This window comes from Panthera pardus, unplaced genomic scaffold, assembly GCF_024362965.1.
Source record: "Panthera pardus isolate Hobbes unplaced genomic scaffold, ASM2436296v1 HiC_scaffold_22, whole genome shotgun sequence".
Classification (NCBI taxonomy): Eukaryota; Metazoa; Chordata; class Mammalia; order Carnivora; family Felidae; genus Panthera; species Panthera pardus.
Genome location: NW_026526788.1, coordinates 68778668 through 68805624, shown reverse-complemented (window position 1 = coordinate 68805624; position 26957 = coordinate 68778668). Strand labels below are relative to the sequence as shown.

The 26957-nt window shown below is 44.9% G+C and overlaps 2 protein-coding genes across 4 annotated transcripts in view; one reads left to right on the top strand and one right to left on the bottom strand.

The window, feature by feature from the left end:
- The window catches only part of ACSL5 (acyl-CoA synthetase long chain family member 5), a 43840-nt gene that overhangs the window by 16493 nt on the left and 390 nt on the right, over positions 1 to 26957 (bottom strand). Inside the window, exons 1-5 of one of the 3 annotated variants that reach the window (XM_019459436.2) lie at positions 26670 to 26779; positions 8854 to 9038; positions 5166 to 5271; positions 348 to 412; positions 132 to 233 (exon numbers count right to left, since the gene is read on the bottom strand). In XM_019459436.2, coding sequence (XP_019314981.2) covers positions 132 to 233; positions 348 to 412; positions 5166 to 5271; positions 8854 to 9009 — 429 coding nt within the window. In that variant the 5' untranslated portion in view covers positions 9010 to 9038; positions 26670 to 26779. Of the gene's footprint in view, positions 1 to 131; positions 234 to 347; positions 413 to 5165; positions 5272 to 8853; positions 9039 to 24770; positions 25017 to 26669; positions 26780 to 26957 lie in introns of those variants that run through there. The other 2 variants (XM_019459437.2, XM_019459438.2) reach the window with 2 other exon arrangements.
- The window catches only part of LOC109272691 (guanylate cyclase 2G-like), a 56447-nt gene continuing 55128 nt past the window's right edge, over positions 25639 to 26957 (top strand). The window contains 1 exon segment of the mRNA XM_053910128.1: positions 25639 to 25914. Within this exon segment, the coding sequence (XP_053766103.1) occupies positions 25639 to 25914 (276 nt within the window).

Sequence of the window (26957 nt, the reverse complement as noted above, 5' to 3'; positions counted from 1 at the left end):
TTAAAGAGTAGGAGGTCTTTAAATAGTTTTGGTAAGTCATCAGCAAGTATAAAAGTATTGGTTTCAGGGTGGGATTTAAGTCTTTAGACCTAGCCCTGACTCATTTCTGGAGTTAACTTCAACATGGTTACCTCTGGCCTATTCTGAGCAAAGATGCCAATGAATTGGTCTGTTGATGGCCCATATCCTTTATGCAAGAGACAGGAGCCCAGGTATTCTGCTCGATCAGACACCTACAAGACGGGGGTGGGGGTGGGGGCAAAAAAAAAAAAAAAAAGCAGTCAAGAGACCAAAGTAGCTCAGAATACCACAGTAAGAATCTATCCAATACCATGGGCATGACTTACCTGCTTGTAAGACAGCCATCTGTAGGGCTGGTTTGGTTTTCTATATCCCAAGCAAGGCCCATTATCTAAAAACATAACATTAAAAGAAAATCAGTCCATCTGCAAATCCTTTGGACCAGAGAAGATAGCAGGAGATTAGGAAGAGACAAGACACAAAGGAGGAGAAATCCAGTATGAATGTGAGCTACTCTTATGAAGGAAATTCAAAGGCAGTAAGTACTCAGTTCTCAAAGGCAGAAAGAGTTTTTACAAACTACATTAGAAATATTTAGGAAGTGCATTTGGAACTACATTTGAAACATTTAGGAAATGTTTTCAAACATTCAGGGTGTTTCGGTGTTGGAATATGTGACCCTTATTGGAACAGACATTTGAAGAAAACCGGCAGGATGGACAACCCATATGATGTGAATAAGTAAAATCCCACAAGAAACACAAAGAACCTATATTGGATAATCTTGGATTGAGCTTCCTTATAATAAGAGAAATGTATGCTCATAAAAAATATGTAAAAAATCAAAATATGAGCTGTCAATGATTCCATCACCTAAACACCATTATCATTATCAAATATCAAATTATCAAACACAAATGTCATTAACACTGATCTTTATTTTCATAGTTCCTTTGTATAATTTTACAGGGTTATGTTCATTCCACATATACACTTTGGATCCTGCTTCCTTCTCCCATCTGATTTAAAAATTCCCATGTTGTCATGTCTTCTCTATAGAGATTTCAGTGGCCTTTTACGACCATCCGATGAAGGGTTCTACTGCAGTTGAATTTATCTCAGTATGAGTATTTAGGTTGTTTCCAAATTTGACACCTTAAATAATGCTATAATAAATACTCTCAAATCCTAATTTCAAGTTTAGGACATTTTCTTGGAGTCTCTGAAATGAAATAACTTGGCTGGGGAGGGCTCGGGGGTTGTGGCGGTCAGTGGAGCTCTGCTGCACGAAGCAGTTGTGACAATTGGCTTTTCTCCCACCAGCGACATTTCAAGTAGTAGACACTAAATAGTATCTTTTTATCATACTTGTGGTTTGATAGGCTTAAAAAGTACTTCCGTCTGTTTCTTTAACAGTTATTCAGGTGGGACCTTTCCCCTCGTTTCATTTACTCTCTTGAATCACCTGTTGATGTACTTAGCCTGTTTATAGAATGTCTTCTGAGATACTGAGGCTCATAAGGAACCACAGTGACATATGTGCACTTGTGCACACACAGTTGCACACCTGTACACACGCACACATACGTTCACCTTTGATTTTTTTTTTTAATTTTTTTTTTAACATTTATTTATTTTTGAGACAGAGCATGAACAGGGGAGGGTCAGAGAGAGAGGGAGACAAAGAATCTGAAACAGGCTCCAGGCTCTGAGCGGTCAGCACAGAGCCCGACGCGGGGCTCGAACTCACACACCGCGAGATCGTGACCTGAGCCGAAGTCGGACGCTTAACCGACCGAGCCACCCAGGCGCCCCGTCACCTTCGATATTTTTACAATTGTGGCGTACATTTGGCAAGAGAAGAATGAAGCTTCCTAATTGCTGAAGGTTGGGAGCTCCACTTGCTAGAAACAAACAGTAAGCGCGGCTTTGAAAGTCACGGAAGTGGTGTTGTCCAGCTAGGGAGCAACCTAACTAACGGAGAAGCCCCCTCATCCAAGCCAGAAATAGACAGAGTTATAAATAGAAAAGTGGAAGTGAAGGAAATTTTACCCAAATTGCTAGCCAAATTGCTGGAGGAATTCGGATCTTGCCAAAAGGAAGCATTCTGAGACAGAGTTACTAAGAATTCAGAGGCAAATAAGTGAACTTCCAGCCTAAGTGACAGAAGGAAAGGGAAAGAAAGCCAGGAAGAGAGAACCACTCTGATTAAAGACATATTTAAAAAATGAATGAGGAGACTGTCCACGGGAAACATTGCTACTTTTTCCTTCTGCTGAAACAGCTGCACGAATGTGCAAGAAGTCAAGCCTGACACTAACTTTCCCGGAAGCCGGGCACGTGCTGGTCTGCAAGCTGCTCCCAGCCACTTCTCCATCCCGGAGAACGCACCTCCCGTGGCCTACTGCTGGGATCCCTTGTATTAAAATCCTCACTAGTGATAGCTAGCACCGATGGCATGTGACTCCGTGCACATGGGTAACTATTGTTACCCCTAAGGCACAAGGCATCATGAAGGACTGGGGCAGTTTCTTCAAGCCCGCTCAGTAAGAGAATGGTGATAAATGTGGAAATGCCATTCTGCATCCCATCACTTCCCTAATGATGAACATTCTAGCAGAGGCCCACGGCCCAGGAACAAGTCAAATAATTGGCCCAAAGGGGCACCAACTGAAGCCTCATTAAACTCGGTGCCCTAATCGGCTTCAGCCTGATTAGCCGAAGTCCTGACCAGGCAACAGCCTCGCCTTTGATTAGCTTCGTCCCTCTATTCTAAGGTGCGGCCATCTACAAAGAGCCCACCGGTGAACAATTTCTTGGCCAAATTGCTGCCCTCAGCTAAGTAGAGTGGAAACTCTGGCTCCCAGAGCCCCTGGGAAGCTTTGTCAAAGATTCAGATTCTTGGGTCTCACTGTGTGGAATTCTGATCTGCTGCAATAGGGCAGAACTAGAGGAGAGTGTAAACACTCTCCATAGATGATTCGCAACAGAGACCATCTATTGGGTAGGCGTTAAAAGCATATGTTAGGGCTGATGTTTTCATCTCCACTTGGGACCAGACGTGTCATTTTCTGTTTCACGTGCCTGCTTCCACGAGAAACCCTTTTAACTTTATCTGCTTAGTTTTAATTTCGTATCAAAAAACATCTTCCTTTTTTTGAAAACTATGTAATGTTTCTTAATTTTGTTTTTGGGATAGACAGAGTGCGAGTGGGGGAGGGGCAGAGAGAGAGGGAGACACAGAATCCGAAGCAGGCTCCAGACTCCGAGCTGTCAGCACAGAGCCCGATGTGGGGCTCGAACTCGCAAACTGTGAGATCATGACCTGGGCCGAAGTTGGACGCTTAGCCGACTGAGCCACCCAGGCGCCCCTTGAAAAACCTCTTCTCAATGAAGTATCATACATGCCACTTATCATGTGCTAAATGGCTTGTTTCCAGTTACAATAACAACACAGTAAAGAAAACTCACTGAAGCAAATTTTGAAAAAGGGAAAGTTCTAGGGGCGCCTGGGTGGCTCCGTCAGTTGAGCGTCCAACTCTCGCTTTTGGTTCAGGTCATGTTCGTGAGATGAAGCCCCGCTATCAGCACAGAGCCTCCTTGGGAATCTCTCTCTTTCTCTCTCTGCCCCTCCCCCCACCAAAAATAAATAAAGAAACTTAAAAAAAAAAGAAAAAGAAAATTCCAAAGGAAAATCTTTTATGTTAGCCATATTGTATCTAAAGTTGCCAAAAAGTAAAGAAACTGATGGTTGGTTGGGGGTTTCTTTGTCATTTGCACGGAAGTCTAAATTAAGTGCTGACCTAGAGCCAGAAATAACCAAGTACAGTCCCCTTTGGAGACTTCAGAGAGAAGTTTGCTTTACAATAAGCCTTTCTTTGTCTGAAGGAGCAACTACTTTTATAAAACACTTAAGAGCTGACTGAAAATAGAACAATCTAGTCAAACGGTCAGATTTCAGAATCAGCTGCAACATTTTCTCGTTCCATCACCTTTGGAATGTCCCCGAACCTCTGACTTGCTGTTTCCTCGTTTTTAAGAGTAGAGGCAATAATAACTACTCCTGAAGGTTTAGGGGAGGTTAACAGGCTAGATGCGTGTAGTGCCTGCACGGTTTGCACCTGGCAGGAGTTGGCTGTTACATATTGCCACAGGTAAAAGGCAGAAGGGAAGAAGGGATAGGAAGTCACAGAGGCAAGGGCGCCTGGGTGGCTCAGTCAGTTAGGCATCCAACTTTGACTCAGGTCATGATCTTGTGGTTCATGAGTTCGAGCCTTGTTTCAGGCTCTGCGCTGACCGTGCAGAACCTGCTTGGGATTCTCTCTCTCTCCCTCTCTCTCTCTCTCTCTCTCTCTCTCTCTCTCTCTCGCTGTCTTCCCCTCCCCCACTTCTGTTCTCTCTTACTCCCTCAAAATAAATAAATAAAATTAAAAAAAAAAAAAGATGTCATACAGGCAAACCCATGTCTGGATAAAATGTCACCAAAGACTAAAGATGTAGGGAGAGCTATAAGCTGGTTGATTTTGGAAGGAAACTAGTGTGCCTCGCCTTGTGTTCAGTAATACAGATATAGGTAGTGAGCCTTGGTAGGTACCAAATGAACCTGCCAAAGTGCATGTGGTGGTGTTTCTAAGGAGGTCCAAAAGATAATTGCCTTCTGCGATACTAAAGAGTAGTGGCATGGACCAGGATCGGGGTCAAGGACAAGGTAGATCGGGAGCCCTGGATGCCAATTCCGGCTCATATGCTGCATCTGTAAATTCAGGGAATTGCATTTACGAAAATCCCATTTCTGAACAAATATAATGGACCCATGAGCTAATCAAAATACTTTCCTCCACATTATTGTCAACTCTTTACCAACTTGCTGGGGAGGTCCTCTTTGTGTTAAGTAAGGAACAGATTCAGAGGCAAAGTGATTTTGCACAAGGTCACACAGCAGAAAGGGAAGAACTGGTTTTAAACTCAAGTCTGTCTGACACTGGTTCTCGCCCCCCCGTTCTGATGCTATGTCCCCTGCATTTTGTATGCCAGCATTCTACTCAGACTACCGTTGGGTTTAAGAAGGGAGACAGGGGAGAAGAGGTATACCACAAGACCACACGTTGGTCTTCTTGCAGTCAAGGTTAGACTTCCAGGCCTACCAGACACAGCAAGTCCTCTTTGGAAAGTTTCATACAGCGTCCTGGCATCTGAGAAGTAGTAACGCAAGTCATTGTCCTTCTGGCCAGCACCCTTCCGTGCTCCTCCCTAAAACACAAGACCAAGTTTAGGCCAAGCCTGAGTGTCTCCTACCCTTTCCAAACCACTATGGATTGAATTCTTCAATTCAACCATATATTATATATTCAACCATATATACTGAACATTGAGGTCCCAGGAATGGCCCCTTTATTATTGAATGAAGTTTTAAGTCTCAAAATAGTAGTATCTCCACATTATAGAAACCCAGTGAATGTCACAGTTACATTTTTGGCACTCTCCTTCAACCCGTCTAGACACACACACACACACACACACACAGAGGAGACATAATACTATAATTTTATATTTAAAAAAAATCACACCAAGTTTAAACATCTGTCAAATGCATACTATGTTCCAGCACTGGGCAAATACTGCAGATGCAAAGTGAGTTAAGACAAAGTCACTATCCATCAGCATCTCATAAATGAGAGTCTACGGAGTGGAGGTGAAAAGGGAAAACATGCGACTATAATACTGTGATGTGCACACTGTAATACCAATGTACATTCTGGGAGATGAATAATGCTACCCACTCTGGGTTAAGTAGAAAGGTTGCAAAGAAATAATACTTAATAGAGACTTTGAAGATAAGTAAGCACTTACCAAAAAGTTTTTTTAATGTAATTTTATTCTTAGGGATTAGGTGTTTCTTAAAATTTTTTGTAATGTCTATTTATTTTTGAGAGAGAGACAGAGTGTGAGCAGGGGAGGGGCAGAGAGAGAGGGAGACACAGAATCCGAAGCAGGCTCCAGGCTCCGAGCTGTCAGCACAGAGCCCGATGCGGGGCTCAGATTCACAAGCCATGAGATCATGATCTGAGCTGAAGTTGGAGGCCCAGCAAACTGAGCCACCCAGATGCCCCTACCAAAAAGTTATAGTTTGGTAACTTTGGTAGAGGGGAGGAAAAGGAGAACAATTCAGAGTGAAGAAACGGTCTGGATAAAGACGCAGAGGTGAGAAGACACATTGCCAAGCCTGGTGGATAGCTAGAGAGCAAGGTGTTAAAGAGGGATGGTATTGGGGCGCCTGGGTGGCTCGGTCAATTAAGCGTCCGACTTCGGCTCAGGTCACGATCTCGCGGTCCGTGAGTTCGAGCCCCGCGTCGGGCTCTGTGCTGACAGCTCAGAGCCTGGAGCCTGTTTCAGATTCTGTGTCTCCCTCTCTCTGTGACCCTCCCCCGTTCATGCTCTGTCTCTCTCTCTCTCAAAAATAAATAAACGTTAAAAGAGGGATGGTATTGTGGCTGGGGATATGCCTAAAAATGTAAGTTACTGCCGAGAAAAGGGCCAAAAAAGTACAGGGGATAACACATGAGGTTATAACAAGAGATCTAACTTAGTCTAGAGCATCAGGGAAGATTTCCAGGAGATGGCACATAAAGTCAAAACGTCAACAACAAAGTTCCCTGTCTAGCAAAGGAAGATAGGATCTTAACTCTTTGTTTATAAGGAAGAAGGAAAGATGATTCAGACTCAACTTTTGGTAACTGGATGAGAAGAGATGCACTTAACTGAGAGCAGAAGGAGAAACAGGAAAATGTGTGTGTGTGTGTGTGTGTGTGTGCATAAGGGAGAAGATATGAAATATAGAGATTTGCTGAATTTGAGTGTCACTGAGATGGACTGGAACTGGGGAGATTTCAGAACTAGAAAGTCAGATTCAGGTGTCATAACCTTTTAGGTACAGGGGCGCTTGGGTGGCTCAGTCGGTTAAGCGTCTGACTTCGGCTCAGGTCACCATCTCACAGTCCGTGAGTTCGAGCCCCGCGTCAGGCTCTGTGCTGACAGCTCGGAGCCTGGAGCCTGCTTCAGATTCTGTGTCTCCCTCTCTTTCTCTGCCCCTCCCTGCTCATGCTCTGTCTCTGTCTCAAAAATAAATAAAAACATTTTTAAAAAATTTAAAAAAGTAACCTTTTAGGTACTCAAGTCGTGAACGAGGGATTTCCTCAGCTGGGGATTGGCAGACTATAATCTGGGGCCATATCTGGCTTGTCATCTGGTTTTACAAAAAAGGCTTATTGGAACACAGCATGCTCATTCATTTACATGCTGTCTGGTGATTTCATGTTACAGCAGCAGAGCTGAGTAGTTGTAACAGAGCCCGTGTGGCCTGCAGAGCCTAAACTACTCACCGTCCGTCCTTATAGAGCGTGTTCACCAACCCTTGTGTTAGAGAAATCAAGAGATGGTGAGATGGAAACTCTAGACGAGGGGGAAGAAAGAAGCTAAGTGACAAAGACTGTCTTGCAATTAGGAAGAGATCTCACTGAAGGATATTGTGAAAGACAAAAAGAGAAGTTTTAAGAAAGATGAATTCTCAAGTCAAGTGAGAGGAAGGCTGAAGGAGAAATCATTGAATGTTGAAGTTAGGTTATGCGTGAGCCAGAGGAGTTTGGGGGAGATGGTAGTAACAGGTGAGATCTCAGCGGGTCAATGGTCAGAAAAGGACATCGACAGGCTATTCTTAAAGAACTCTGGTGGAAAACGGGAGGATTGAAAGGAGGTGGTGATCTGAAGCTGCGGGATGAGCAGCATAGGAAGATGTCAACGAAGAATGTGCAGACATCCCAGGATAAAAGCGGGGTGGTGGAGAGTGGAGGCAGCTTGGAGGAGATTCTCGAGCAGAGGAAAGAAGTTCCTGAAACGATCAGAAGAGGTTAGCCTTATAAAGGAACAAAAATGTTTTCTTCTCTGAAAAGGAATGAATGTGAAAAATGAGGAAGAGAACATTCTGGGAGCTCTGCCTTTGCTCAGAGAGGTAGGAAGCTGTGTGACTTGCTGAAAGTTGGGGAATTGAGGCGAAAAGCCCTCTTCAGCTTCTGCCAGTTTTAAGAATGAATATGGACCCAAAGCCAGAATTTAACTTCAGGAAATAACCTCTTTACCATTCTCAGGTATTGGGTATCTCGATGACGGCTTTCTTCTGCCACCAACACCGGCTCTATCGCCTAGATAACAGGTCAGCAAAATTTTCCCGTAGAGGGCTACATAGTAAAAACTTGGGGCTTCGTGGTGCACATCTCTTTTTATTTGGTTAACATCTCTTAAAAGATGTAAAAACCATTCTTAGCTGGCTAGCTGCTCACATAAAGGTGGATTCTGCCCACGGGCTGTAGTTGACCAACCCTGATCCAGATTATTAGCATCCTAAAACCTAGCTGTGGTTTTATGGCTGTTACAAAAGAAAGTACGCCAGTAATAGAAGTTGAAATTTGTAGATTTTCTGGCGATGGTTAACCTAAAAGGCTTCCTTTCCAACGCTATACCTGATTCTCCTCCTGAGTTATGCCAAGGACTTGGATTACATTTTGCGCTTGATCAAACTAGAAAGAGGAGGGGCGCCCGGGTGGCTTGGTCAGTTAAGCGTCCGACTTCGGCTCAGGTCATGATCTCACGGTCCATGAGTTCGAGCCCCGCATCGGGCTCTGTGCTGACAGCTCAGAGCCTGGAGCCTGTTTCAGATTCTGTGTCTCCCTCTCTCTCTGCTCCTCCCCTGTTCATGCTCTGTCTTTCTCTGTCTCAAAAATAAATAAACGTTAAAAAAAATTAAAAAAAAAAAAAAAAGAAAGAGGATTGGTCAGTTACCTCGATTCCCACCGACTGGTTGTTCAAATCCACAGGAGGGAGGACTGGCTGCGGTCTGTTGATCAGCCACAGGAAGATGGCAGTTCCTAAGGTCAGGATGCAGATGAGTGCCGGAGTTGGAAGTGGAGAAAACAAGAAGTTAAAGATAAAAAGCATCTTTGTGAATAGCAGCAGGAAATTCAGGCCTTAAAAAAAAAAAAGAAAAGAAAGAAGAAAGAAAAAGTTAGAGGAAATGGCCATATATATATTTTTTTACTCGATAGTTGTGTTTACAAAAGGACGCACACACATACACGCGTGCACTCGCGCACTTCTAACCCTCCAACAAACCAGGGTTGGACTTCTCTCGGGACAGAATTTCTCTTACCGTTTACTTCAGCAAAGTTGAAAATAATACAGTACATTCTCTACCCGCCCCCCACCCCGCCTGGCCACAACTTGACTATCCTCCCACAAGGCAGAAAGGATTAAAGGAAACAGGTTAATCATTTCCTAGACAATTTTGCAAAATGATTGCCTTTTTGTTTTTTTGGCCCAACAGGGCCTAGAAGAGCCTTTCTGGATCCAAACTAAGCTGGTTGTCAGAGGAGGGCACCCTGGAGAGCTTCTCCTGCCCAGTCAGACCAAGGGTCAGGAAGGACTCTTCTGGCTGGATTTTTCTAGTACAAAACAAACAGAACAGGGAACCTCTGTAGAGGTGACAGAGCAGATTTTAAAAATCAAGCTTTCTGCATGAATGACGTCTCCTGCTGACCAGCTACACCTTGCTCATTGCTTTCTTTCTTGAAGCATCGGGAGAGTCTCAGGGATCAACAGCATCTCAGCTTGCTGTGTCCAATGTCCTTTCCTCCAGGGAGCCTTGGAGAAACCATTTTTACTGGAGGCAATGTCAGCCAGGTACATGGAAAGGGTGCTGGAAAATGCACCTGATGCATGGTAGCAAGTGAGCACTGAAGATTGAGGCCAGGAGGAGATCTCAGGGAACTGAAAGCAGCAAAGCTTTTTCCCCAACCCAGCTTTTCTTGTAGCTTCTAGCGATGTCTGGCTTCAAACTGCTCTAGTAGAAGGAGCTAGTGTTTGGGCAAGTCCTAGGAATTTACTCTGGCTAAGGCCATCTCTCCCATCTCTTGCCTCACAGCTTTCAGACTGGATTGTTTGCGAAAATCGTGGAATTTAATCCAACCAATGTCATGACATAGCATTTTACAGATAAGCAAATCGGAGCTCCCAAGGGTAAAGTGACTTGTCCAAGTTCACTCAGCATTTCCTGCTGCCGCTTCCCCATCAAAATCTGCAAAACCCCTCTTTCATCCCGAGTCTAGCTTTGGAGTTCAAAGAGACTGAATCTGGCTGGAACCGTAGAGGTGACGGCAAAGGAACATCTGAGTGTTCTCAAGAACACAAATTCTGAATTGCCTTTACTGTCACCTCTAAGATTCAACGGATAAAGAAGATGTGGTTTATATATACAATGGAATACTACTTGGCAATGAGAAATAATGAAATCATGCCATTGCAGCAACGTGGATGGAACTAGAAGGTATCATGCTGAGTGAAATAAGTCCGTCAGAGAAGGACAGATATCATATGTTTTCACTCATATGTGGATCTTGAGAAACTTAACAGAAGACCACGGGGGAAGGGAAAGGGAAAAAATAGTTACAAACAGAGAGGGAGGCAAACCATGAAAGACTCTTAAATACAGAGAACAAACTGAGGATTGACGGTGGGGGGGCGGGGGGGTGGAAGAGAGGGGAAAGTGGGTGATGGGCATTGAGGAGGGTACTTGTTGGGATGAGCACTGGGTGTTGTATGTAAGCCAATTTGACAATAAATTCTATTAAAAAAAAAGTTTACTGCAGTGCCTTATGGAATAGTATCTCAGAGATGAGACCAAACATTCCCACTTTAAAATTGAGAGAACAAAGCAAGCCTGAGAGAACAAGTTTTATCAGATAAAGATCATAGTTGCCCTGAGAACTCTGAGAACTTTGGGGCTGCTGCCATTAGCTGGAATCTGGAACTTTCTCCCTCCACCCCAGCAAAGGCTAACCGAGCTCAGGAATTGTGTGTGGGAGCAGGCATGGTCACAAGAATGCTTCAGCCATTTTAGCATTTTTCTGCTCCCTGATTGGCTATTACCTGAATTTGGAGCAGTCCCTTTTCCATTTTATGGAGGAAAACTGACCTTCCAGAGACTGGGATGACTGTCCCCAACTCCTTGGTGTCTTCCACATTGTGTTTAGGGGAAGAAAAAGACGACAAAACAAAAACAAAGGCAAGGCCCCACAGGTGCTAGGTCACATAAGGACTGGGGGTGTTACCTACTGTGACCGCCTGCCAGGATTGTGAAAGCTGGGATTTTTAGAATCCAGCCTGTCCTGGACTTGTGAAGTGGCACGAGCCAGCCACCCCAGGCGGGGAGGCGGGCCGCCCCAGGGAAAATTATGAAATTGACAAAGCAGGTAGCAGAGCTGAAGCGAGGAGAGACCTGCTCTGTGCTCACCCATCCTGCCACCGCCAGCCCGGTTCCTGAGCTTGGGGACACTGCCACAAGCCTAGTATCTTCTGATCTGGGATTCTCTCCTCTGTCCTAATCTCACCTTCAAATTAAGAGATTCTTACCTTCACTCTCCTTCTCACCTATGAGAACAGCCTGTCACACTGAGGACTTTTGCTCCCTTCTTGCAGACGGCAGATTTACATTTTAACAAGCGATTTTGCAAACTTTGTCTTCAAAAGAAGGGCTAGAGGTGAAATTTCTGTGGCAGGTGGCAGCCAGGGATGCGGGGAGGAGAGTGGTCGAAGAGTTGGGCAGATACCACAGAGAGAGGCAAGGAGAGAGACAGAACCTGTGACCAGAGCAAAGTCAGCACCTGCTGTCGACCCGGGCTGGTTGTTACCACACGGTAATGTGAACCCACGATCACGAGATCATCAGATTTTGTGCTCCCTAGAAAACCTAACACACTGGATTTTTACGAATCCTCAGTTTTAACTAGAGGCCCAAGCAGTAAGAGTCTGGTATGGGATGAACAAAAAGACATCTGGATTAATCTGGACCATGGTCTGTCAATTCTTAAGCCTTCCTTTCAGACATACTGAAGTTACACAGCCCATGGATGTGATGAGACTGGCCACTTGGATACAAACAAGGGAGATACTTATGAAAGCCAAGCCCACAGCTTCAGGAGAATGAAGTACCTTGCTTGCATTGGCAAGGGATTTTATTTGGAGAAGTCACTGAGAGATATATCTGTTTGTCAAGTGAAATAGCTTACTCACTTTGTTTGCTATTGTAAATCAGGTATTGAACTCAAATAGGACATGTGCAGAATATCAGACAGCTCCTCTCTGCCTCTCCACATTGTTAAAAGTTTATTTATTTTGAGAGCGGTGGGGGGGGGGGGGGGGGAGGGAGGAGCAGAAAGAGAGGGAGGCAGAGAATCCCAAGCAGGCTTCATGCTGTCAGCCCCTCACAAACTGAACTGTGAGATCATGACCTGAGCTGAAACCAAGAGTCAGATGCTTAACCGACTAAACCACCCAGGCGCCCAGCCGTTTTAAAATGTACAATTCAGCAGCATTTAGTACATTCATGATGTTGTACAACCATCATGTCTAGTTAGGTCCAAAACATTTTCATCACGCAAAAAAAAAAAACCCCAAGTGCCCCTTAAGCAGTTAGTCCCCCTCTGCCCTTCCTCCTCAGCCCCTGGCAACCACTGATGTACTTTGTTTCTATGGACTTAGAAATGCTTAATATTTCATATAAATGAATCGTGTATATGGGACTCTCTGTGTCTGACATTTCTCACTCAGCATATTTACAAGGTTTATCCACGTTATAGCATATATCAATACTTCATTTCTTATGGCTGAATAACATTCCATTGTGTAGACAGACATTTTATGGATTCATTCATCAGCTGGTAGATTTCGGGGTTGTTCCTACATCTTGGCAATGGTGACCAGTGCTATGAACATTTGTATGCAGATTTTACTATTTTCAGTTCTTTATGGTAAATACCTAGAAATGGAATTACTGGGTCACATGGTAATTGTATATTTAAACCTTTTGAAGAACCACCAAAATGTCTTCCACAATGGCTGTGCCATTTTACAGTCCAAACAGCAATAGACGGTTCTGATTTCTTTATAGCCTCACCAACACTTACTATTTTCTGGGGGGTTTTGATAATAGCCATCCCACTAGGTATGAAATGCCATTTCCCTAATGACTAATGATGTTGAACATCTTTTCATAAGCTTGTTGACTATTTGTATTTCTTCTGTGAAGAAAGATCTATTACAGTCCTTCGCTCATTTTTAAATTGGGTGGTTTGTCTTTTTGTTGTTGAGTTGTAAGAGTGCTTTACATATTCTGGATACTAGACCCTTATCAGATATATGATTTGCCAATATTTTCTCCCATTCTTTCTTTCTTTCTCTTTTTTTTTTTTTTTTTTTAAGTAGGCTCTAAGCCCAGTGTGGGCCTTAACTCGTGACCCTGAGATCGAGTCAGATGCTCTATCAACTGAGCGACCCAGGTTCCCCTGCTCCCATTCAGTAGTCTGGATAGCCTTCTTAAGACATACACATATTTTTAACCTTATGATGCTAGTGCTAGAGAGGATTTGCAACTATATCACATAACTCTCTCATTGTTCAGTTGGGAGAAGCTGAGAGCCCAAGAGATGGTAAAACCTTTGGGCTACACCACTACTGAACTGGGAAGCTCTGGTTACCATCCCAACCTTTAGAATCCATTACAATTTCCAGATATGTTCAAGTAAATGAGGAGAAAAGCTACTGTCTCTTTTGTCACGTGTCCTTTGTCATTCAAATTACAATTCTGGTTCAGTCATTCAGTGGAACCCTCCACAAGGAGTTGATGTGGCGGCATTTCCTTCTCTCTTTATATCACTATTTGGGAAGGAATGGAGGAGGGGAAAGTGTGAAGGTGGCAAAGAGGAAAGAGAGCTGTGTTACACCGTACATAGGAGTGCCTGTTCCAGGTCATCTACAGATTGTTGAGCAAGCCATACTACACATTAAAATGGTTAGGATGGCCCCAGGTGGAAAGCTTCCTTCACTTTTTGACGTGGTGATAGTGACATGCTGTAGTCCCTTCCACCAGGATGTCCATTTGTCCCCAGTCCTCCCCTTGGCTCCCTCCAGGGTCTTCCCTCCTCTGTGGTATGAAGTCACTCGTCTCCTGGCTCCTGACACATTTAGTTCCCAAGCTAGCTGAAGGATACCTTCCACCTTTATACCTGCTTGCAAGCTCCCAGGACCAGCCCCCGTGTCTAGGTTATGACTACCCCATATTCAGCTCTGAGTTTTGCTCCTTTGAGGATTTGGGCCACCATTTCTTCATGAAGTCTCATTTTCTGTGAATGAAGTCCCCAAATGGACCCTTCTACTATTCTAGTTTTTGGTCAACTATGTTTATTGCCATGAAGCTTTCAGGTTATCTTCAACCTACAAATATTGTTTTGTAGTCCCTTTTCTTTGAAAGATCTTATTTTTCCTACATGAATTCAGGTTTCCACCCATATGTCAATTCCCTTCAAGCCTCTGTATTTGCTCTTCCCTTTGCCTGAAACACTATTCCCCGGATCTGAAACAGTGTCAACTCAAATGTCACCTCCTCAGAGACTTACTCTCTCTGATCACCCTACTTAATATTGCCTTTTCCACTCCAGTCACCACCACAGAACCTTGCTTTCTCTTCTCCATGATACTGTTCACTATCTGAAATAGTCCTAGTCCCTTATCATCCGTTGTCCCTACTGAACTGATGTTCTAACTAGAACAGAGATTTTTGTTTTGTGCACTATTGTATCTCCAATGCCTCCACCATTTCTGGCACATAGTTAGCTTTTGATGAGTGGTTCTTGAATAAATGGCCAGTTTTCTGGTTTAGAACTGTCTGCTTTAAATCCTCTGTTAGACCACGTTTCCCTTCCTAAAACTCAAACTCCCAAATCTTAGATCATCAAAAGTCACTCTGGCCAATATTGAGATAGGTACTCCCATATCAGTATTTGGCACAGTATTGGGTTAGGAATGGTAGGAAGTGAAAAGGAGGCATTTCTAACACATACCCAGGACTACTCAGGATGAGTATATACCTCTGAGCTTGAAATACTCTACAAGATGAATCTTATCAAATGATGTCATCTACAGTAGTAAGTGAGCAGGAAATCCAGCCTAGAAAAAATAATTGTGTCAAAGAACAATAAGGCAAATTATCTTTGCTTTTAGGCCTGAAGAACTAACTATTTTCTGTGTGGTAACGAGATATAAATTGCAATCATAAGCTTTTGGGGAAAAAAAAAATCTACCTTCTAGAATAGTATACTAATTTGGATTTAATTGGTTTCTCTGTTCCCCTACATGTATGGACTCATTTTGTGGTGATAGACAGCTCATTAAAAGGGAGACCAGAGTCCCCAGGTTCTTATTCCCAATTAGTTAACACATTCTTCTGTACTGAATCACTTAGTTTCTTCTAGGGACTAGGTCACAAGCCTTTACGACTCATAATGACTCCAGAGGGGCCTGTGTGTTATTTAGGAGGCTGTATATGAAAGTTATGCTTTCTTAGTTGGGCTTTAAATCACCTGCCCAGGCTCCATTGTTAGTTTCCCTAAATCCCTGCCTCCCCCTCCAATGTAGGAAGCTTCCACCTCAGTTCTTAACCACATAGTTAATATTTCTAGACAAATTCCAAAGTAATGGCAAAGGTCAATAGAACATTACAAACATACAAATAGCTTCATGAAAATAACTTTTCCTTAACATGCAGTGAACATGAAGCAGATGTGCATTCTATTTCAAGACCCTTCACCAGTATCTTCAGAGGTCTGGAGCTAAGGGTTTTCCACCTTTTCTTACACCAGTTTACTCTTCTGCATCAAATATAGTTTTCTGCTTTTCAAAAATAAAAGATATGATCCTGTTTCTTAAAACTTAAACAGTCAGAAAACCCTGATATTGGAAAAGCATTGACTTCAAAAGAGGGTCAATCTCAGCTACTCATGCTATTTAAAATGATGTAAAGGTCAGAAGGGCCAACATTCGGTTATATCTGAGATAAAATTTGTTGTCATATTTCCCAATTAAAAAAAAAAAAAAACAGCTGAGAGGGGAGTCCTAAAAACTCTCTAAGGAAATAAGAGGCAATTAGAAGCCATGAAATAATTCAATAACGTGGCTAGTTACCACATTGGTAGCTAGAAACTCAATAGCTTTACTTTATTTCATGCAAATAGCTGATTCAAAAGTAATGGGGGAAAAGTCATTCACAATAGCATATATAAGAGTAAATGTGTAGGGGCGCCTGGGTGGCTCAGTCGGTTAAGCGTCCGACTTTGGCTGAGGTCATGATCTTGTGGTCCACGGGTTTAAGCCCTGCGTTGGGCTCCTTGCTAACAGCTCGGGCCCTGGAGCCTGCTTCAGATTCTATGTCTCCCTCTCTCTCTGCCCCTTCTCCACTCACCATCTCTCTCTTTCTCTCTCTTAAAAATAAACATTTTTTTAAAAAGAATAAATGTGTAAAGTCTCTATTTAAAAAGTTTAGATCTGAGGGACATAAGAAAGGCTTGAAAACTGGAAACGCATGCTTGAGATAGTCAAGAGGACCCCATATCCCTAAATGTATCTATACATTTAATGTAACTTTAATAAGAACCAACAGAATTACTTGGGAAATGAAAAGTTGATTCTAAAGTTCACCCAGAGGGGTGCCTGGGTGGCTCAGTCTGTTAAGCCTCCCACTTTGGCTCAGGTCATGATCTCATGGTTCATGAGTTTGAGTCCCGTAGCAGGCTCTGTGCTGACTGTTCAGAGCCTGGAGCCTGCTTTGGATTCTGTGCCTCCCTCTCTCTCTGCTCCTCCCCAACTCATACTCTGTCTCTCGCTCTCAAAAATAAACATTTAAAAAATTTAAAAAAATACAGTCCACCCAGAAAAATAAAGCTTATTAATAAAAGTCAGAAATTTGTTTTAGAGTTTATTTATTTAATTTGAGAACAGACAAGCATTAGCAGAGGTAGGGCAGAGAGAGGGAGACGGAGATCCCAAGCAGGCTCCACACTGTCAGCACGGAGCTTGATGCCTGGCTCAAACCCACCAACTGTGGGATCATGACCTGACCCAAAAGCAAGAGTCAGAGGCTCAACCGACTGAATCACCCAGGTGCCCCAAGAATCAGAAAAGTTTTGAAAACCAACAGGAATTGGGGCTAGGGGGGACCAGAGAGTTCAACATTACCACATTTGCTTCTGATAGAGCTAGAGAAGTTTTCTATTGATCATGAATACACAAAACTCTGAACAAAATGATCCTGAAACTCCCAGGGGATATATTCACATATACTAAATTGCATTTCAAATAAAGATAGATTTTTTTTTCACTTAAAAGTATCAAGACAACTGGTTAGCCATTCAGAGAAAAGACATCAAGCTGATCACTGTCTTACCCCCCCAACAAAAATTAGCTCAAGATGGATCAAAGACTTAAATATGAAACAATGACAACCGTAAGAGTATTTGGGGATAAAAAGTATAAGAGAATGTTTTCTTTTTATAATTCTGGTAGGAGGAAGACTTGAGATAGACACAAAGCCTAGAAGCCATAAATGAAAATGTTGGCAAGCTTACATAAAATTTTAAAAAATATTTGCCTTGCAGGAAAGATACCAGAGACAAAGATAAACTGGGAAAAGTATCAAATACTTTGCCTATCTAAAGAGCTCATTTCCTCAATAAGGAATGCTTAGAAGTCAACAAAAAACAAAACACAACAAACACAATAAAACACAAAGCAAAGGTCACAACCAGAATGTTCACAGCAAAACATTATTTATGAGAAAGACATTTATCTTTGCTTAGCATTTAATAAATGCAAATTTAAATGAAATGCCTTTTCCCCCACCCATAAGAGTAGCAAAGATGAAATAGTATAAAATGCACTGTTAGGGAAACGTAAATTAGGTGCGGTCTCCTTAAAGACGTGCTCATTGCCTTCTAACACAATTTAAAATGTGTGCCCTTTGAACTAATGACCCTACTAGTAACTCATCCTGTAGAAAGACATCAGTTCTATAAAATATATTACAAATGGCTGTTCAAGGTACTGGTTAGGAATGTGGTCCCCTACCCTGTGTGAACGTTTTTGTTACCTGCGTTAGATAACCTCTGTGTGGTTTCTTTAAAAAAAAAAAAAAAATTTTTTTTTTTTTTAATCTTTATTTTTGACAGAGAGACAGAGACAGAGTGCGAACTGGGGAGGGGCAGAGAGAGACAGAGAGAGAGACACAGAATCCGAAGCAGACTCCGGGCTCCGAGCTGTCCGCACAGAGGCTGACACGGGGCTCGAACTCACAAACAGCGAGATCATGACCCCAGCTGAAGTTGGATGCTCAACCGACTGAGCCACCTAGGTGCCCCTGTATGGTTTCTCATCTGTAAAATGGCAATGAAAATATCTTCTTCGTGATTAAAGGAGTTAATGTACCTGTAAAGTACTTAGAACAGTGCCTGGTGTATAGAATCAAGTATCAACTATTCTGTTCACTATTGTTACATCTACAGGAATTTTTTTTTTTTTTTTTATAATGCGGGAGACCAGGAAAGCCTACCTTGATAGGAGAGTAACCAAATAAATCAGAACACTGTCACACAGTGTGCTCTTGGCAGGTATTATAAAGAATAAAGCAGATCTGTATGTACTGATGTGGAAAGGGCTCTATGATACATTACTGAGTAGAAAGAAAAAAAAAACCCCACTTGGACAAATGCCTATGTGTTTGTGTTTCTGAAAGTATATTCCTCATATGAAAAGATGTATGGAAGAAGAGAAATCATGAGTGGATTTTCCCGGAAAATTTCAAGTATTCAATCATTCAGCCAAGAGATATTTAAGGGCTTGACTGTATATTGGTGTCATTCCAGGTGCTGGGGACATGGCAGTGAAACCCTGCCCTTGTGGGGTTGTATTTTCTTGGGGAGTTTGACAAGTCTGACCAATGACTAGATTATATAGTATATGGAATTAAAAAAAAAAAATAGAATCAGGGAAGAGGATTGTGGACAGCAGGGGTTAAGTTTTCAAGCAAGTCTCATCAAGAAGGTAACTTGAGAGTAGGCGCTGTTTAACGTGAAATACGTGTGCTTTACTGCTTTAAAAAAGACGAGCAAAAACCCAAGAACAAACAAGAGCTCCAAATGACCCCACCTCGGCCTGAGGCAGCTGATCGAGAAAGTTCCACCACCTCGGTTGTTGACAATTCATGTGCCTGTGCCTGAGAACGTGGCCTCAGCTTCATTTCTGCAAGTGCAGCCTTCCCACCACCAAAGCCACACTGAATGAACGTGGCCGTTCTGAGCGCTCGCGTTGTGTGCAATCCTCTTAGCCACAGAGTGAGCCTGTTCGGACAGCAGCGCTGGGGGTGGAAACGTTTTTCATCCATTTCTTTAGCAGATAAAGAGAGCAAAGGTGAAGTTTGAGTCACAGGGCCAAAAGGGGCCCTGAAAGGGCACCTTTCAACATTCACTGCAAGGAGCCGAGAAGAGGCTGGCGTAAGATCCTGACCTAGGAGATGGCAGTTGACTTTCCAGCCAGTCACCGCTGCCCAGGTGCTCAGGCCACCACTCACGCTAGCCTTCTGCAGCAAGCAGTTCCAGGTCACTGGACACAGACCGCTCTCTCCATCTGGGGCCTGGTACCCAGTGTGCTCGGAGGCACACACACCAGGCGATGTCCCCAGGCAGACAGCAGAGGGCTGCCTCCTCTCCACGGGGTCAGGCAGGACAGAGCAGGGAGACTGTATTCCCAAAGGGGATCCCTATGAAGTCCCGGGGGGGGTGACTGAGCGGTCATTTCCACAGCATGGAAATATTCTGTGAGTGTTTAATTAAAACAGGAAAGCGATATCAAGGTCACACGCCTTGCACTTCCCCGCCCAAATGCTAGGCCATACCCAACAACTCCAATTTGTAAGGCAGCTGGCAGGGAGAGGGGGAGGGTTAGGCTTGAAATGGTTTTCCTGGCCTGCGAGCAAGCACGCTATAAATAAATCAGGATGTTTTTAATGCATATCCATGGGTAATAGCTTTGCTGCTGAATCACACAGGGAAAGCTCCAGGAACCAGAGCTCAGGAGGCTTGTACGAATCGGAGGCGGCTCCGTTCTATCCTGAGGTTTGGGCCTCAGGAAAGCTTCCTGTGACTCAGTGGACGCCTTGGCTGTGAGTGTTCCCAGGCAGTAGCTGTCTGAGCCTTCAGGGTCTACTACACCCTGCACAGAGCCTGAGGTCCAGCAGGAACCCTCTAGGTCCCAGCGAGCCACTCGTTCCTTTTGCTTACCAATGGCACAAGTTCAGAGGAGAGAACGAGGGAGGAACATCTGTTGAAGGAAACAGGTTGCAGCATTCAGTCCCACAAGGACCCAGTGTGCTCCTACACACACAGATGGGGCAGAGGTGGCTGAGTCCTCTTCCGAAACGCCACAGCCAGGGGCCACATGCCATGACGTTGACCACACCAAGCAGCTTGACCTGAAGGGGCTCAAGGGTCACTCATTCTACAAGCGTTTGAATATTTGAGCACCTACTATGTGCCAGGCAGTGTGTTCGGCGTGCGGAAAGCACGCTGGGACTTCACGGTCAAGGAGGAGATAAAACCAATTCCCCAGGCAGTAAACAAATGCTTAATGGCGTATACACCAGTGTTGGCAGAATCTGGTGGACTGGAGAGCTCCATGTGGCAAGAGAGAGATTTACCCTCTATACTTTATTTATAAAATTACATATTTCGTTTTAAAAAGGAAAACAAAGGTCTTGGACCAACTGTGTGCCCAGCACTTTGCCATGTGCAGAGAGACACTTAGAAGACCTACCCCCTGCCAAGAGCCTACTGAACACACTTACAGAAGGATTCAGTGTGGGAGACGCAAGTGTAGACTGGACTAGGTGAAGGGGGCTGTGTGGAGACTAGACTCTCAAGGATGTGTGGTTCTTGATCCCCTAGGTTTGTGGCCAATGGTGTCATTTCCAGGGTCAATCAAGGAGGATGACCCCACCAATTAGGCCAATGGCTAATAAGTCCCCAACTAGGATTCTAACCATGATTCTGTCAAACCATCTTTCTCAACTGTCATCTCTGTCTCTGGTTTGTTTTTTTTTTTTCCACAGAGAAGGGAGGGGAGGGGAAGGGAACACCCAGATGTGGGGGCAGAGGTAGAGTATGACTAAAGGCGCTGATGTGGGACAAGCATGATACCTGGGGAAGGGAAATAGTGAAGGGGTGTTTCTGATGCAGGTAGAGGATCCATCTTTAGTTGAAAGGAAGGTGGGGGAGAAAAAGCCTCCAAGAAGACTGAAGGTGACAGTATCTGGTGCTTGGTGGAGACACCATGCAACTCAACTAGAGCCATTTCAGTTCATAAATACCAGAGAGCCCTAGGGTGCCAGGCCTTGCCCTGGTGAGTAGGATTTAACAAAAAAGCCCTCATTACATTAAATACCACAAGCCTCTTAACTCGGTCCATGAAGACAGCATAGGATAGTTGAGCCACCCATAGGCTGACAGCCAGCAGTGACAAATCCCACTGGGTCTCAGATTGACACAGTCAACCTTAATCTACCAACAAACCACAGCCCAGCAGCCCTACCCTGAGGAAAACCTTGTCTCAAAAAACACCCCTCAAGGCTTCCCAAGTGTGTTGCTCATTATGAGAACGGGGATCAGGAGACTCAGCACCAGAAGTTCATGGGACTTGATAAGAGAGCCTGTAAAAAGATAGTCTGGACAAAGTGCTAGGCCCCCATCACCCATGCAGGAGAAAAACAGTGAGTTGAAACTTTGTGAAAGGGGCCTTCCTGCCAGAGCTCCTGCAGAGTCAGCCCTCAAATTACCTGGTTGGCCGCCGGTCATAAGTCACCAGATTCAAAGTGCAAACAACAAGCTTTATGGCCAACAGTCTCATTTACAGCAACAAACTTTCAAGGCCTTTGCCCTTCCAGGTGCCAGAGCAGCAGCCCTACCCCTCGCGTGGCCCTGGGGATAGCTACATAAAGTCAATGGCGTCAGTTTCCCTCAACTGCACGCAAAAGGGGACAGGTAACCGTTCCTACTTAAAAGGGGTACTGTATACGGAGCCCTCTAGGCACTGCTGGTCATGAGAGGTCCTCAGGAAGCCGGGATCTCTTTCCCACTTCCGCTTCCCCCCCACCGCCCCGTTCCGGACTCCTGGCCAAGTACCAGGTGTCCTACCCGGAGGCTTCCTGAAGGAGAAGAAACCAAGACCTTCATACTGTCACTGCCCTCCACCTTGTGAGCCAAGGTCTTAGCAACTCCTTGTTTCTATTTAAACGAAGGATTTCTCGTTGCAGAGGGCATCATGCACCTCTGAATTCTGACCCAGCTATCTCCTCCAACCCTACCCCACCCCTGCATCCTCTTCCACAGCTACCCACCACTTCACACATCCTAGAGGAGACTGACCCACGGAGACCCAGAGTTTGGCTACCAGCTCCCCCAAAGAGGGTCAATACTATGGCCTGACCACAGAAGTACAGGGGCTGCTTCGCCTTCCAAACTCCAAATCTCATGTATTTATTGAGACATCATGGATTAAGAGCCTAGGAACTATCAGGCCCTGTGTCCTGGGGAAGAGTGAGCGAGAGAGCCCTTTTTCGATGCAGAGGCATGGTTGCTTAAAAGAGATGAAGACCTGGACGTATTTACAGCAGGTGTGCTGAGAACAATGACGGCTAACTCAGGGCTGCTGGGGACAGGTCCCCCTTGCAGGGTGCTGCCACGCATGAGAACCACCTCAGACTGCACCCCAGCTGAGGGTCCATGCATCTACTGGCCAAAAATAGGAAACAGACAGGAACAGAAACTTCATTCCTGGTTAGTAAACAATTGCCAAATCCTGGTTTGGTAAGTCACCTTCCCAGAAGCAAGAGGATTGTTTTTTCTTTTCCCAGGTTCAGTTCACATACCATCAACCATTTAAAGTGAGTAATTTTGGGGCAAGGGGGCGCCTGGGTGGCTCGGTCAGTTAAACGTCCGACTTGGGCTCAGGTCCTGATCTCACGGTTCGTGGGTTCGAGCCTCGAGTTGGGCTCTGTGCTGACAGCTCAGAGCCTGGAGCCTGCTTCGGATCCTGGGTCTCCCCCTCTCTCTGCCCCTCCACCTCACCCACTTGCATTCTGTCTCTCTCTCTCCAAAATAAAAATACATCAAAAAACAATTTCTTTTAAACAAAGTGAATAATTTCGTGGCATTTAGTACATTCACAGTTTTGTGGAATCAACCACTTCTATCTAGTTCCAAAATACTTTCATCACCCCTAAGGGAAACCCTGGGCCCATTAAGCAGGTACTCCCGATTCCTTTCCCGGTCCCTGGCACCACCCACCAATCTGCTTTCTTTGTCTACGAATTTGAATGGGAAGGATTTTCAAAAGAGAGATTTCTCCCAGTTTCTAGTTCTTTCATCACTAAACTAGACCAGACTCACTGGAACGGAGGCACAGTTTGCCCTTCGGTACTACACGAGCCAGGATTCAAATCCCAGTTTCTACCTTTCCTTAAGTGTGTCTAGTTTCTGTACTTGTAAACCTCAGTTTCCCCATCTGCGAAACAACCCACCTGCCTCCCAGCGTTCAAGTGAAACCAATTATTCTGTTTTTATTTTTCACTAAATAAACCTTTTTTTTTAAGTTTATTTATTTTGGAGAGAGAGAGAGAGGGAGACACAGAATCCAAAGCAGGCTCCAGGCTCTGAGCTGTCAGCACAGAGCCTGACGTGGAGCTTGAACCCACAAACCGTGAAATCATCGTCTGAGCCGGAGAAAGATGCTTAACTGACTGAGCCACCCAGGTGTCCCTAAATCAATCTTTTTAAAATCAAGTGACATTTTATTATTATTTTAAGTTTACATATTTTAAGAGAGAGCATGCATGCAAGTGGAGGAGGGGCAGAGAGAGGAGGAGAGACAGAGTCTCAAGCAGGCCCGACACGGGGCTCAACACCACAGTTGTGAGATCATGTCGTGAGCCAACATCAAGACTCGGATGCTCAACTGACTGAGCCACCCAGGTGCCCCTAAATTGTCTTATTTTTTAGGACTCTGCTGCTGTTAGAGAATACCAATCATCTACAAATTGGAGCGATAGATCGATAGATTCAATCTTACTTTTCAAACCACCAAAGAAGATTAATACCCCAGAAGGTAGCAATCCCCAACCATGGAGTCCCTTCCCAAAGCTCACTCTTTTTTTTTTTAAAGTTTACTTATTTTGAGAGAGAGAGAGAGAGATCAGAGAGGGAGATAGAGAATCCGCACCATCAGCACGGAGCCTGACACGGGGCTCGAACTGGTGAACCGTGAGATCATGACCTGAGCAGAAACCGAGAGTCAGATGCTTAACTGACTGAGCCACACAGGCGCCCCCCACCCTCCCCACAAAGCTCACGCTTTGAAAGTCCTTGAAGTTCACCTTAGATTCAACATGTGGCCCTACCCCTTAAAACTGATCTAAGTCCGTTCAGAAACCATCCATCCCTCCCTCACCCATTAGCTCTCACCATAGGAAGGAGTCAAATTTCACAATGAAAACTGAAGAGGTCTCGGTTCTGGTCCATCTCCTCCAAGAGAGACAGGTGAAAGAAAATCCAGTCCACATGCCCCACATTCCCCCTTCCCTTCACCCCTCCTGATAAGGACAGTTTAAAAGTGTCCATTAGAGAGCTGGGAGAGAGAGAGAGAGTGCTGACACGTGCCAGGCACACAGCAGGCTCTAGACTGGCTGAAGCTGGGGGTTGGGGCGGCCCCTCGCCTCTGCCCCGTGCTCACAAGACCCCTTGCTAAATACTCCCTCAGGAAGGTCCCCTTACCCTGTGAAGGGGTCGCATCTGTTGGCGCTTCCTGCAAATGGGGTCTCCTGGCTCCGGGTTCCTCCTGGCACAGAATCCTTGTCCCTCTTCCCTCACCCCCAGTTCCTCCAAGGATAGGCTGGCTCCAGAGCATCCATGCAGAGGGATGGCTCGGCTCCCAGCGTCCCCAGTTGTGCCCTGTGTGAGCTGTCCCGAGTCAGGCCATGGCCAGGCTTTCTAACGTGCTCCGGGACTTCACTTCCTGGTTTTTCTTTCACAACTGAAAGTGGAAGCGTTCTGAGCAGGAGGAGAAAAGCCGCCAGGCTGCCTGGCTCCTTTTCAAAGCCCTTAACCCCAGCTCCTAAAGGCTGAAACAAAAGCCAGCCCGAATCGCACCATTCACCCTTGGCTCCTGTGACTGACTACCTTGAAATGAAGATCAAAACAAAACTGGACTGACTTGAGGTGCCCGGAGCAGAGCACCAATGCCAGAAAGGGGACACCGCTCCCCGCCTCGACTCCCAGGACAGGAAGGTCCAGCCCGCTGTTGCATCCCTCCCGATGGTGGGGCACCTGGCACAGTGTCACCCTCCTCCAACCTCCGTCCTCCCTCCGCCTGCCTCAGTCCCCAAGCGCTTCTGATAAAGCCAGTGGAACCAGCAATGACAGTGACCCAGACGGAGAGCTTTTGTTCTTTTCCTCTGACACAATCAGCTGCCCATCCTTTTCACACCTTGAAATCTAAATTAAAAAATAGATTCTGCTGCCTCCTTCACCTCCAATTAAAGCTGGGAACTTTTGAAACCACAGGAAGGCAACGAGTACGTATGTCCTTAGCTGTCCAGTTGATCTCGTATCTTGCAGCTTCTGGAAAACCCACTGTACGTGCATGAGCCAGTTGACAGGAAAAGGCAAGTCACTTCTCAGTGTTACCGGAAAAATTGTTCCGAATGTGCAGACCCCTAAAAGCGTCCTGGAGATTGGTCTGCAGGATGTCAGAACCTATAGTAGCTTCAGAGGATTCACCTCGGGCTGTGGCCACAAAAGGGCGCAGGAGCTCCCATTCTCGGATTCGGAGGCAGAAATCATGAGTTCTCCGGCTTCTTCCTCCTCACCCCCCACCTTACCTCCCAGATGCCCAGTGGTCCCTTCAAGAAGGCTCATGGTAAGTCTGACACAAGCCTGACCCTTTACCAGAGCTAGATGAGGGTTCATTTTGCTCTACAGAGAAGAGATCCTAAAAGCCTCCAAGCTAAAAAGCAGCCAGGGCGAGCCAGGTCAATCTCAGAGAATGGCACCTGATCCCTGGGCCTCACAGGAGCCCCACTTTAGACGTAGAAGAAAGACCAAGTACAGGAAGAGGAGGTTAGCCACCCTGTCAGTCTAGCTTATTGGTCATTTCGTGGCTGGAGGGACACTTGGCATTGCTTAGTTTCAGGAGCTCATTCCTTTGAGAAGCAGCTCGGTCCAGCAGAGGTCAGAGAATGGCAGAATGGATGTTAAGTCTCAGCTATTCTAATACCCTGAGTGCTGGCTTCTTTTACCAGCTGAATGGAGAGCGCTCAGGGCCAAATGAGCTTTTTCTTTTATTATTATTAATTAATTAATTTACTTTTTACTATTTTCCTCCAGGTGCGGGTACTCAAGTTGAGAAGTGCCTCGATCATTTACAAATTCTAGCAGAGCGGCATTCCTATTCGATCATATGCACACGTCAATAACACTCTCAAGATTTCAGGAAATAACGGGAGGTTTTGACAACACAAGAATTCTGTATTCTATAGCAGCAGCCTAGGGCGACAGGACTGGTCAGAAGTCTAGTCTTAGCCACACAACCTGCGAACTAGTTAGCCCAGGCCAAGTTGTTGAACAGCCCAGACACACTTTATTCATCTATGAAATGGGAACAATACCACTTACCTTCTAGAAGGTGGTGAGCAGATGAGGTAACACAGGTCACACACCTAGTACAGACCTCAGCACCCAAGGGAACGTCTGCTGAGGACTGAAGGTCTCTCCCCCCCAGTCCCTTCCAAATGGGAATCCCTGCCATCAGCAGCTGGCAAATAGCCCTTGTAACCATGCTGACACAGAAATTTTTGAATGGAAGATGAAGGAGACATACATCTTGGTTTTGTAACTCTTAAAATGTTTGCCTATTTTAGTTGGATTCAGTGAAATTAACAACTTTCTCTCCCAAATCCACCT